This window comes from Nomascus leucogenys, chromosome 17 (assembly GCF_006542625.1).
Source record: "Nomascus leucogenys isolate Asia chromosome 17, Asia_NLE_v1, whole genome shotgun sequence".
Lineage (NCBI taxonomy): Eukaryota > Metazoa > Chordata > Mammalia > Primates > Hylobatidae > Nomascus > Nomascus leucogenys.
This window is the reverse complement of record NC_044397.1, coordinates 93,740,406-93,752,483: the sequence shown is the minus strand read 5'-3', so window position 1 is coordinate 93,752,483 and position 12,078 is coordinate 93,740,406. Positions and strand designations below refer to the sequence as shown.

The 12,078-nt window shown below is 62.9% G+C and overlaps 1 protein-coding gene across 1 annotated transcript; it reads right to left on the bottom strand.

The window, feature by feature from the left end:
- Positions 1-484: 484 nt before the first annotated feature.
- Positions 485-10,004, bottom strand: MKNK2 (MAPK interacting serine/threonine kinase 2). The gene is made up of 12 exons (XM_030795918.1): positions 9,631-10,004; positions 9,394-9,495; positions 9,213-9,310; positions 6,566-6,645; positions 6,187-6,260; positions 5,822-5,926; positions 5,663-5,718; positions 5,490-5,585; positions 4,904-5,098; positions 4,071-4,235; positions 3,166-3,209; positions 485-2,887 (listed from the first exon to the last, which is right to left on the bottom strand). The coding sequence occupies exons 2-12, from the start codon at positions 9,491-9,493 to the stop codon at positions 2,644-2,646; spliced, it is 1,257 nt and encodes a 418-aa protein (XP_030651778.1). The 5' UTR covers positions 9,494-9,495; positions 9,631-10,004; the 3' UTR covers positions 485-2,643.
- Positions 10,005-12,078: the final 2,074 nt, after the last annotated feature.

Below are 12,078 nucleotides of genomic sequence, written 5' to 3'. Positions count from 1 at the left end.
GTGTGTGTGTGTGTGTGAGATGGACTCTCGCTCTGTCATCCAGGCTGGAGTGCAGTAGCGCAATCTCGGCTCATTGCAACCTCTGCCTCCCGGGTTCAAGTGATTCTCCTGCCTCAGCCTCCTGAGTAGCTGGGATTACAGGTGTGCACCGTCATGCCCGGCTAATTTTTGTATTTTTAGTAGAGACGGGGTTTCACCGTTCATTAGGCTGGTCTAGAACTGCTGACCTCGTGATCTGCCCGCCTCTGCCTCCCAAAGTGCTGGGTAATTACAGGCGTGAGCCACCGCTCCCAGCCGAACTCAGCTTTTTGCCTGTCTTCCCAGCAGTGCATCCAGGTATCCTGGAGCAGAGACAGACCCCACAAAAGCGCACCCCCTCAAAACTCCTGACTCACAGCATCACCAGCAACAACGTGGTTTTGCACCAATTGGTTGTGGATGGCTCCTTATGCGGTGACAGAAAACTAGAACTCAGGCACACACAGCAGGTTTTTTGACTTTTATTAAATCTTTACAAAACAGAATACAAAATTCCGGCATTGACAGTTGGTGTAAAGGGAAACTTCTGAGCTCCATCAGTTCACCTGGTACAACGGAATTAAAGTGCTTGGATGTTTCTCCCCCACTTTAAAAAAACTTTGAGTTTTTTTTTTTTTTTTTTCTTTTAAAAACATCGTAACATTAACACATGGCCGTTCACCGTCCCCCAGTGCTGGGAGCTGGCCTGGGGCCCACGGTCCTCCAGGATCTTCACTCATTCACAGTAATGGTTCTGACCAGTCCTCCAGGTCGCACAAGGATGCGACAGGGGTGGGGAGGGAGGAGGAAGTGACTGTCCCACCTTCAGAAAGAAAGAAAAAAAAAAGGCTGCTAGCTGCTCAGCTTTGGAGACCCGATGGCTGTGGGCGCCTGCAGCGGGCGGGGGTCCATTTGCTTGTTCTTTGATACAAAAAGGCAGAGAATCCCCCGTTACAAAACATGGAATCACCGACGGGAGAGATGGGGGAAAGGGGTGGGCGGCCTGCCCCACCCCCAGGGGTCTTTGGAAGGGGTAGTCCACAGATATGGGCAGCGGGGACCAGGGAGGGTAGAGCACCCCCATGGCCACCGGTCTGTGACCATCGTACGAGATTCAGGAGGGGCACCAGGGCTGGGCAGACGGTCTCCGAGGCCCCCACCCCCAGGCCCCCCCAACATTCAAGTATTCTTCAAGAACAGGGAAGCAAAGTCAACTGATGTTTTTGTTTTCCTTAAAAAAAAAAAAAAAAAAAAAAAAAAAAACCTAAAAAACTAAACACGACGAAGAATCCGACCGCGGATTTAGAAGCCAGAGGGACTGCCCCAGCTGTGGAGTTCGGGGGGCTGCGCTGGGAAGGGCGGGCGGTGACCCTAGCTGCCCCCACAGCACAGCCCCGCGCACTTCTAAAGTGGAACCCTGTATTGCATAGAACGTCCCCACCCGCGGGGAGAGGCGGCAGGCTCCGCAGCCCTCGGGGGTCGGAGCATGGAGGGTGGGGGGACTGAGCAGACCCCCCCATTCCTGGGTGCCCGAAGGGAGGCCGAGGCCGCGGCCATTTTCCTGAAGGTGGCAGACCAAAAACACTGCCCTGAGGGTGGGATTCGGCCAGACCCTGGGGTCTGGGCTCAGCTCTAAGGACAAGGACGGAGCTGACGGAGCTTCCAGGCCAGGCCTGAGGGGCGGCGCGAGGCAGGACGTGGCTACGGTCAGACTGAGCCCTGAGAAGGGGCACTCGGGTGCCCCAAGGGGGTGTCTTCAGGACCCCCCACATTGGCTGACAGTGCCTATCCAGCCCCTCTGCCTGCTGCGGTGGAAATGGCTTCGGGCTGGGCGGGGCTCCTGCTGTCTCGGGCCCTGGTGTGGTGGGGAGGGGCAGCGGCTAGCCCCTGGGGTCAGCTGCAGTTTAAGGTCAAGGTCGGAGGCCGAATCTGGCCACCAGGAGTCCTGGACAGACAGACGGGCCTTGCAGGAAGACCCGATTGTCAACTAGCATGGGGACAAGGCAGGCGCAGGTGAAGGGCTGGGGGATCCCATGGGGTGGGTGGGTGAGCTGCCCGCCACCTGCCTGCCTGGCCCCTCTGGAGACAGGCACCCCCTCCCCTCCCCAACCAAGCCACCAGGGGTGCTCTCAGGGTGAGGGATAGAGGGGAAGAGCCTGTCCCTGAAATACTGGGGGCTGGGAGGGAACACGGGGACAGGGTCCTGTGCCCCTCCCTAGCTCTGCAAGATGGCAAACGCTGTGGGCCTGCTCTCCTGAGTCACTGCAAGCCATGTGGGCAGATGGCGGGCGGCACAGGTGACCTGGGGGCACCTTCACAGTAGAGGTGAACAGGGCGGGGGGCCGGGGAGGGGACAAGCCCAGCCACCTACCCTCTGCTCACCTCACCGGGTGCCTGCGTTGCTTTTAACCATCCAAAGGAAAAAATAACGGGGAGGGGTGGAAATGGGAAAAAAAAACCCAAAAGCAAAAACCTTCTAGAAAACGCCCCCCTGAGCTGAGCTTAGTGCCTGGGAATCCAGCCAGAGGAGGGGCAGCCCGCTGGACACCGGCTGGCGATAGCTTAAAAAACCTTTAGATTTGATTGGGGGACGGGCAACCTATGTACAGAGGGAAGACGGGAGGGTCAGGCACGGTCTCCCACCAGGACCACGGGGGCCGAGGACAGGCTGGCCCTTTGCCGCCGCTGCGCCAACTTGGACTGGGAGGGTGGAGACAGCTGCAGGCAGCGTGAGGTAGCTCGGACCAGGACGGGCTGGCCCTGCCCCGCGGCCTCCTCCTCCGCCAGGTCCTCGTCATGCTGGGCCAGCTGCCGGTTCACGGCGATGGCCTCGGCCGCGAAGGACGTGAGGTCTTTGGCACAGCTGTTCCTGGGAAACGGGGTGCGGGTAGGTGGTCACCGAGGAGGCACCCCTTAGGGGACCCCTGGAGTCTGTGCAAGGCCCTGGGGGGAGGGGCTTCATGCTCCCATCCCAGCCCCCACCCTGAGGCTCCTCTGAGGGCCAGGGCCCCACTGGGAGCGCCACTGAGTCACCAGGCTTGCCTGCCTCCCCGACCCCAAAGCAGCTCTCCGGGTCTTTCACAAGTGTCTTAACCTAGCAACCCCGCCCCCTGGACTCAGGGGTCCCGAGCACCCCTGCGGCCTCACCTCTGCAGGACCATGGGAGTGGGCAAGGTGTTCTCCGGGGCACACTGCAACGAGAGTGGGTGGGGGCAGAGCTGGAGAGCAGCTGGGGCCGCCTGGGGCGCTGAGTGGGGTGTCTGGCCCAAGGGATGCCGTGCCCATCCCATCACCAGGACCCCACCGGAGACCAGGAGTGCACCCAGGTGCCCTGGGAGCCAAGCGCCCGCCCCGAGGTCCCTATGGCGAGGCTCCGTGTCCCCCTGCCCAGGGAACCCGAGGCTGGGCCAGGCTGAGGCCTGGTGTTACAGGACCCAGTGAGGGTGGAGGCAGAGCCCCAAGCTCCACCTCTTCCGGCTGTTCCCAGCCCAAACCCACCTCCGCCCCCTCTTAACCCACGGGTCTCTGGATGCTTCCGGGAGGAGTTTGGAGGCCCCCAGCCCCTCGCCTGGGGACATACAGTGACCCCAGCTTCTATTTTTAGTAAATCCTCACTCCCTGGGGTGGCAGCTCAGCTCAGATGACCTCTGGCAGGAGAAACACCCGACTCCTCCTGGATCGCAAGCCACACAGGGAGGGGTGGAGGCAGAGCCTGGGCCTGAGACTGACGACAGGCTGGGCTGGGGTCTATGTGAGCTGGGCTCGCTGCCCGCTTCACTCCAGCTTGCTGCGGGGTATAGGTCCCCACCACCCTTCAGGAAGGTTCTCTGAGTAGCTGCTCCTGGGAGCTGCCTGCCTGGCTAGTGGGCACCGCGCACAGGCGGGCGGTGGGGATTTCAGCTGCACCCCTCATCCTAGGGCAGAGCCTGCGCTCTCAGGCCTCAATGCATCTCAGGGTGTCCAGGCTACACCCTCAGGGCTTCCCACGCTCGCTCTGAGGCCACCCTGCAGCCCCCCATGCCCTCCCTGGTGCCCGTGTGGCTGACACTCACCCCCTGAACCCAGGGGTGTTGCAGGACTTGGGCGGCACTCAGCCTCTGCTTGGCGTCACGGACGAGCAGCTTGGAGATGAGGTCTTTGGCAGCGCAGGAGATGTGGGCCCAGTCCTTGTCAGGGAACTCATACTTGCCCTCCTGGATACTCTCAAACAGCATGTTCTGGCGACACAGGACACAGGGGAGCTTAGACCTGCCCAAGGACCTGGATACTGTACACTGACACGTGGCTCCATCAGGACCCCAACCACCACCAGACCCTACACCACGCATGCCTGGGGCGGAAGGGACTGGGAGCCGGACCAGGAGAGTCGGCTCTACCCAAGTGGAGCTGGATTTACAAAAAGGCACCTCTGGGGGACCTGGTTCCAAGGGCCACAGGCCACAGATGCTGAGCCTTAAGCCGTGGGCAGGCAGCCTGAGCCTGATGCCCCCAAACCACCTCTCACTCCTCCTCTCAGCTCTCTGAACCCTGTCTGGGTTTTCCTTTGGGCAGGCAAACCTGAAAAGCCTTCAGGAAACTGGAGGACAGGGCGGCACTGCCCTGTGGATGGCATCAGAGAGTAAGGCACACCAGGCAGGTCCCCAGGGGTTAGGGGGAGTACAGAGTAGGTCCCCGGGGGTCTGGGGAGCACACAGAGCAGGTCCCCGTGGGTTAGAGGGCACACAGGGCAGGTCCCCGAGGGTTAGGGGGTGGAAAGGGGGCAGGCCCCCTAGACTTAGAAGGTGCGCAGGGCAGGGCAAGGCAGGTCCCCTGGGGTTAGGCGGTATTCAGGGCAGGCCCGGGGGAGGAGGGTGCCCAGGAGGGGAGGGTGCGCGGGCCGCCGCACCTGGCAGGCAGGGCAGGCCTCGCCGCGGTCCCAGCCACAGTCGCTGCCACAGCGGCCCACGAAGGGCGGGTAGCCGCTGAGCAGGATGTACAAGATGACGCCCAGGCTCCACAGGTCGCAGCGCTTGTCGTAGATGCTGGCCTCCTCGCTGAAGGCCTCCACCACCTCCGGGGCCATGTACTCCGCCGAACCGCACTGCGGGCGGGGGAGGGGCGCGTCGGCCGGGATTTCCCAGCATCACGTGGGAACCGAGCACGGGTAACTGCAGGTCACCTGCGCCAGCCGGCTCGGACCCCGCCCCGCCCGGCCCGCCCAATCAACGGCTGCCGGGAACGCGCCCCGCCCAATCAGCAGGTGCAGAGCTCGCCCCGCCCCCGCCGCGGCCCCGCCCCACCAGGCCAAACACCGACGGGTGGGGGCGCCTGCTCGAGGCTCCGCCGCGTCACCCCGCCCAACCAATCAGCGGCTGTTGCTAGGCGGAAGCCCGAGCTCCGCGGCCTGGAGCTGCTGGGTGGCCCAGGCTCCACGAGGTTATGCAACCGCAGAGCAAGCGGCCGAGCCCCCAGCCCTCCCCGCGGGCCCTCACCGGAGTGAGCAGCTCCGGGGTGGAGATAGGGGAGCAGTCCCCGTTGAGTTTGATGCCGCTGCCCAGGTCGAAGTCACAGATCTTCACGGGGGAGACCTGGGAGGGGCCAAGAGGGCCGTGAGCCTGGGGTCCCACGCGGCCCGCCCCTCCCGCGGGTGGCCCCACTGGCCTACCTGGTTGGGGTGCTCACAGAGGATGTTTTCCGGCTTTAGGTCCCTGTGGGCGATGCCTGGGGGAGAAGCCACAGAATCACGAGGGGGTGAGGGGCTGGGGGTCTTCCAGGAGTCCTTGGCAGGCGGCCCTAGGAGACTCCGGGCGGGGTCACCACCTACCTTTGTTATGCAGAAAGTCCAAGGCACTGGCCACGTCCTGCACCACCACGCTGGCCTCCAGCTCGTTGAAGTGCCGGCGCTTGTGGATGTGGCTCAGGATGGAGCCTGGACAGGGCAAGGCAGGGCGGCGCAGGACAGGGGGAACACGCAGGTCATCTCCGAGTCCCCGCAAGGCCAGCACCCACCTCCACTTTGGCGGGGACGCCCCCACACCGGCTTCCTCCGGCCCAAAGGCCTCACCCCTAAGCCACCATTTGGGCAGGACACTCACCCCACAAGCCCCCTTCTGCAGGTGGCACTAGGCCCCCATCCCATAATACCTCCCAGCTCCCTCCCCCTCCTCACAGCCTGGAGCCCCCAGGTACCTCCCCGCATCTTCTCAAACACCAGGTAGAAGCGGTCCTCCTCCTCGAAGAACTCAATCAGCTCTAGAACGTTCCTGGGGTGGGGATGGGGGGCAGGAGAGGAGCTGAGGCTTCCTGAGGCCCCTGGGTACCTGCTGCCCGGCCTAGGAGGGACCCACCCTCTTGGTGCTGGCCCATCCACCAGAGGCTGGGACTGGGGCAATAGGCCAGCTTCACACTGCCTGCCTGGGGCTGTCAGCCAGCCTGCTTCAGGGAGGGGAATGCAGGGCCTGGGAAACTGGGTGCTCTACAGACGCTTGCTGGGGGTGATGTGACGCTAGGCCCTTCATCCGCTGAAAGACGGCTCAGGCCAGTGCTGTGGCAAGGGTGGCTCACCTACCTGTGTCCCTGGCACTGGTACAGCATCTCCACCTCCCGGAAAACCCTGCTCCGAATGTGGCCTGGCTGCTTCTCAATGATCTGAAACAGGCGAAAGGACACAGCACCTCAGTTGGTGGCACGCTCATAGCCGAGAAGGGGCCAGAAACTCCACTGCCACGGCTGGAATTCACCACACTTATGCCCTGCAACTCTAGAAAGCAGGGCTCACGCCTGTCATCCCAGCACTTTGGGAGGCTGAGGCGGGTGGATCGTGAGGTCAGGAGACTGAGACCATCCTGGCCTCTACTGAAAATACAAAAATTAGCTGGGTGTGGTAGCGCGCACCTGTAATCCCAACTACTTGTGAGGCTGAGGCAGGAGAATCACTTAAACCCGGGAGGTGGAGGTTGCAGGGAGCTGAAATTGTGCCATTGCACTCCAGCAGCCTGGTGACAGAGTGAGACTCCGTCTCAAAAAAAAAAAAAAAAAAAAAAAGCCAGTGGGGGCTGCTCTCCACCTGTGACCCTGACAGCCCTCAGAGACATATTTGGGACCTGTGACTTCTGCAAAATACCCCCACAGGACGTCAGGGTTCCCTGCCCTGGGCGGCCACCCTCCCTGACCCAGAGACAGTCAGCTGTAGTCCTCTGTCCCCACAAGGCGAGTCCCTGGTGACCCATAGAACTAGGGAGGCCTCAGGACACCTGGCTGCCAGCCCACCAGGCCCCACCTCACATGTGGCCACAGCACCAAGTCCTGCTCCCCAGCTCCGTGCCAGCCTGGGCGGACACTTGCCCGCCGCCTCAGCCAATATCTGTTTCGGGCCCGCCCTGGTTGGCTGCCCCAGCCACTGGTGGATCCAGCCTCCCTGAGCCCCAGAGCCTCAGGAAGCCACCCTACTGCCCCCAGCAGCTCCAGCTGCTCCCTGCCACCTTCACTCACAGAGGTGGGGTGAGGAAGTATCTGCAGCTTCCCCTGGCACCTGCTGGGACCCTCCTCCCAGGCTGGACATGTTAGCCCCTCTCACTGGGCGGGTGGCTGGCTGCATGAGCACTCTGCCCAGGTTTCCCTGCCCACTGTGATGGTCTGGTGGCAGTGGGGATGTGGCATTCCACCTGTGAGTCCCTGGCTCCTGCCTCTGCAGTCCCGTGTCTATACTGACAAACAACACTGTCCCAGCGAGGGGCAAGAGAACAACTGGACGTCAGGGTGTCCTGAAATACCACCATCCAGGCCGCTGCTGAAAGCTGTGCCCAGCAGGCACTGCAGATGGTTCTGGATAAAACTGAACCTCGTCCTGTCCCTTGGGTGGCTGGCTAGAATGCTGCTTCTAGGAGGGGGCGCAGCCTCTCCTGGCATGGAAGGGGCCTATTCTGAGGTCCCAGCATGGGGGCTCTGCATCCAGCCAGCAGCCTCACAGCACCAGGTGACCCCAAGGCGGCTTCCCGCAGCATGACCCCCTGAGGGCAGAGGGCCCACACCCCAGTCCCCATAGAACGCTCCTCAGACCCACAGGCCCAGCGATTCGCCTGATTCGCCCAGAACACCTCCTCCTCCCACTGCCACCTGGCCGGACCAACTCCTAGACGCCAGTGGCCAAGAACACCTCCGGCAGGAAGTCCCCCAGGCTCTGCAGATCCCAGCACTGACCACACCAGGTCAATGTGGCCAGGGAGGTGCTCTGAGACACCAGTTAGGAGCCCCAGAGGCCACACAGCATGAGTCAGGCTACCTAACCCCCCGAACCTCAGTGTCCCTATCTGTCAAACAAGGACAGGAAGCAAGGCTGCCTATGGGGCCACCAGGAGAGGGCTGTGCTCAGAGGGACGCCTGCTGTGCAGAAGTGCTTCCAGAGGGGCCTAATGCTCCTGCACCATCGCCTTGGCCTGCCTGGGGCTCCCAGGAGGCAGGGACCGTCCGTACAGTGTCTGTCCCTGCCTGTTGCCGCTGTGGTCCCAGCACCTGGCCAGTAACCTCCCCAGGCTGGCCACCCCTCTTCTTCCTCCTCCTCCTTCTCAGAGGAAAGCTCTGGCCTGGCCATCCACCAGGACCCACAGGCTCCTGGCGAGCCCTGCTCACCAGGGCACACCTGGCCCTCTTTCCCAGGCAGCCAGCCCTCCCAGGACCCCACCCAGCCCGGGAGCCGGATGCCAGATCACGAGGGAAGCCTGGAAGATTTCTTGGAACACAGGATCCAACCGGCCCGCAAGGTCAGAGGGTCACAACCAGGGCCTCAACAGGGCTCCTGCTCCCAGCCCTTCGGCCACACCCTGGGTTCGGCAGCCACCAGGGGCTAGGGTGACACGGGGGGCTCTCACGGGCCTGCACTGAGGTTCCCCAAACGCAGAGCCCCTCTGGGCCCTGGGATATGACATTGCATTTTGATCCTTGAAACCAAACTGTCACGTACCCTCAGGGACGGCTCAGAGGCAGGGACAGCCCAGGGGACCCAATGGGCACAGTGCCTCTGACTGAAGCCCCCACCCTGGTACCAGAGGGGCCACCCCCGCTGTCATTCCCGACTGGACTTGGGGCCCGGTGGCCGCTTTTAGACACGGGTCTTCCCGGCTGTAAGACGGGGAGCCGGAATGCCACACACAGTTTCCACCCCCGCTCAGCACCGATCCCAAGGCGCTGGGTTCCCCAGGGCGCGGCCGCGGGCCCACCTTGACGGCGTACTCCTGGCTGGTGATCAGGTTGATGCAGGTCTGCACTCGGGCATGAGCGCCCTCCCCCAGCACATCCTCCTGCAGCTGGTAGACGTCTGCCGGGCAGCGGGGCGGGCATGAGAGGGACCCCGGCTGTTCCCCACTCCCGGCTCCCCCACTGCCCGCCATCCCCGCTCACCTTCAAACCTGCCGGAGAAGCTGTCGGTGGCCCGGCCGCGCTTCTTCTTCTTGCCCCTCTTCTTGGCGTCCGGGATGTCGATGGGCTGGCTGGCGGGCATGTCTGTTCCAGGAGGCACGCCCAGGGGGCTCAGGACATGGCCCTGGCCGGCCGGCCCCCACCCCCCTGCAGGGGCTGGCCATTGCCATGGCGGCGACAGCGGCTGCCGTGTGCCCTCCTCCCCCTCGGGCCCCTCACCAGGGCGGGCTGAGCACTGCAGGCCAAAGTCAGAGTCTCCGTGGTGGGGCTGGTCTAGGGAGAAGGCCAGCTCGAAGGGGTTCTGCCCCTGCAGGGGAGAGGAGAGGAGAGGCACTCAGGCCCCATCCCTCCCCACGCAGCAGGGAGACCTATCCCGCCCCAGTGCCACGGCGTCCAGGCTGACAAGCCCTGTGCTGAGCATTACGGAAAAATCGACTCGGTCCCTGCTCACATGTCACCAGGATCAACTCCCAACGGGGCAGGCAGCATAAACCAGGGAACCCCCAGCTCCTGGGATTCACCTCCTCACTGCCCCACACTCAGTGTGTGTGTGGATTTCTCTCTTTTTTTTAATTTATGTTTTGTAGAGATAAAGTCTTGCTAGATTGCCCAGGCTGGTCTTAAACCCCCGGCCTCAAGCGATCCTCCTGCCTCGGCCTCCCAAGGTGCTGGGATCACAGGTGTGGGCCACATGTGGAAGGTGTGCGGCCTGCTAGCACCTCAGCAAGGCAAAATCAGGGGACGTAGAGTCTCTTCGGGGTCCATGGAATTTGCCAACCTGGGGGGTGATTCTGTTCCCCAGGAGACACTGGGCCATATTTGGGGACATCCGTGGCTGTGACTGGTTGGGGGAGCTCCTGGCATGGAGTAGGTTGGGGCAGGGATGCTGCTCAGCACCCTGCAGTGCCCAGGACGGCCCCACCCCAGAGAAAGATGGGCCCCAACCTCCACAGGGCCGTGGGGAAGACCTCCTCCCACCCACAGAGCCCTGGGGGCCTCTGGGAAAGGGGTGCATTGTGGGGAGGGGACAGACACAAGCAGCTGGCTCTCAGGAACCCCGCCTCTGATGCCAGGGTTGAGTCACTGTGGGGCCCAAGCCATGTCTTGCACCTCCATCTGCTTGTCCACAGAATGGGGACGGCTGACCTCTGGGGCAGGTCGTGGGGATCAAAGGCAGCGGGGCAGTGGGAGGGAGGTGAGTCACCGGGCGGGCTGCCAGCCTGGTGGCTGTGCCTGCTTTCCCACGGCCTCCTGGGCCATCTCAGAGCAGCTCAGTCCTCCCTGGGCCTCAGTTTACCCCATGTAAGATGGCACACCACCACCTCTCCTTCCCCTACGCTGCTCCCCTCCCTTTCGTTCAGTGCCTGGGGCTGGCAGGGTAAGAATTCAGTGCCTGGTGCTCTGGGGCCTGCTGAATGTGGGGGCTCTGCCTCCAGCACCCCTGCCTTCTGCCCCTACCCGAGCCCAAGCACCTGCACTCCTCCGCCCATATCCCGCAGCCGCCCGGCACACCTTTCCCCCGCCACCCACCAGAGGCTCATCTGCTTCCAGCCCCCCAACCTCGCAGCTACCAGTTACTGAGTCAGTATAAACAGTGCTGTACCAGTCCTGGGGGCTCACGGGAGAGGCACCCACAGGCGCGAGTGTGCCAGGCCCTGCCCAGACCACATCCTGCACTCTCCCATTTCAGTGCCAGACACCCCCAGAGGGAGCCCCTGGTGGGCCCTGGTACCCGGCTAAGGAACCCGCCTTGGGCCCTGGCGGCCAGGGTTCAAATCCAGGCCTGTTGGACTGGGCCGGCTGGGGCTTCTTGACCCAGCCCCAGGACCGTGGGAGCAAGACCCTGACCAGGGGGCAAGGAACAGTGCAGATTAGAGTAGGCTTTGCCCAGCCCCCATGGAAGATGGTGGAATACATATGTACGTTTCCACAAAGCAAATGGCCCAGCGCAGGGACTGCCGGCCCTTTACCAGGGGCCAGGCCTTTGAAGTCGGGGAACCGAGGCCCGGTCAGTTTCCTTGTACCACTGAGCTCTCACTCAGCCTCACCTGTTCGGGTGAACCAGGCGGGAGGGGCCTGCAGAGGTGGTGGGGGTCCCAGTCCCAGTGAGGATGCCGGGTGCTCTGGACCAAGTCACTGCCCCTCTCTGGGCCCCAGACAACCTGAGTGCGGCTCTAATAAGAGAAGCGAGACTCCAGTGGAGCCCGTGGGAGACCCGAGGCCAGGAGATGGGTGGAGGCCAGAGGGCAGAGTCTGGGAGGGGCCGTAAGCCAAGCTGCCCTCCTGCCTCCCCACCCACCCTGGCTCGGCAGATAACTACCAGGAGGCTGCTGGGGGAGAAGGGAAGGAAGGCGGGCTCCAACTAGCCCTCATAGGGAGTCACCATTCCCACAAGGCTCCTGTCCAGAGGCCCCTGGTGGCCCCGGGGCAGCCACCACAAGGCGGGTGATCAGGATCTAAGGCCAGACTGGTGTTCACCTGCTGTCTGACCTTGGACTAGTGACCTCGCCCCGGGGTCTGTCAGGGGTTAGATGGGAGGCAGCTGCCCCCAACTCGTGGGAGCTCACAAGAGTGAAATGACCTGAGGGGCCACAGAGCCCAGCTTGAGCCCCTGGCCTTGTCTGGCCACCGTTTCCCTGTGCCAGCCACAGCCTCCAACTCAGCAAA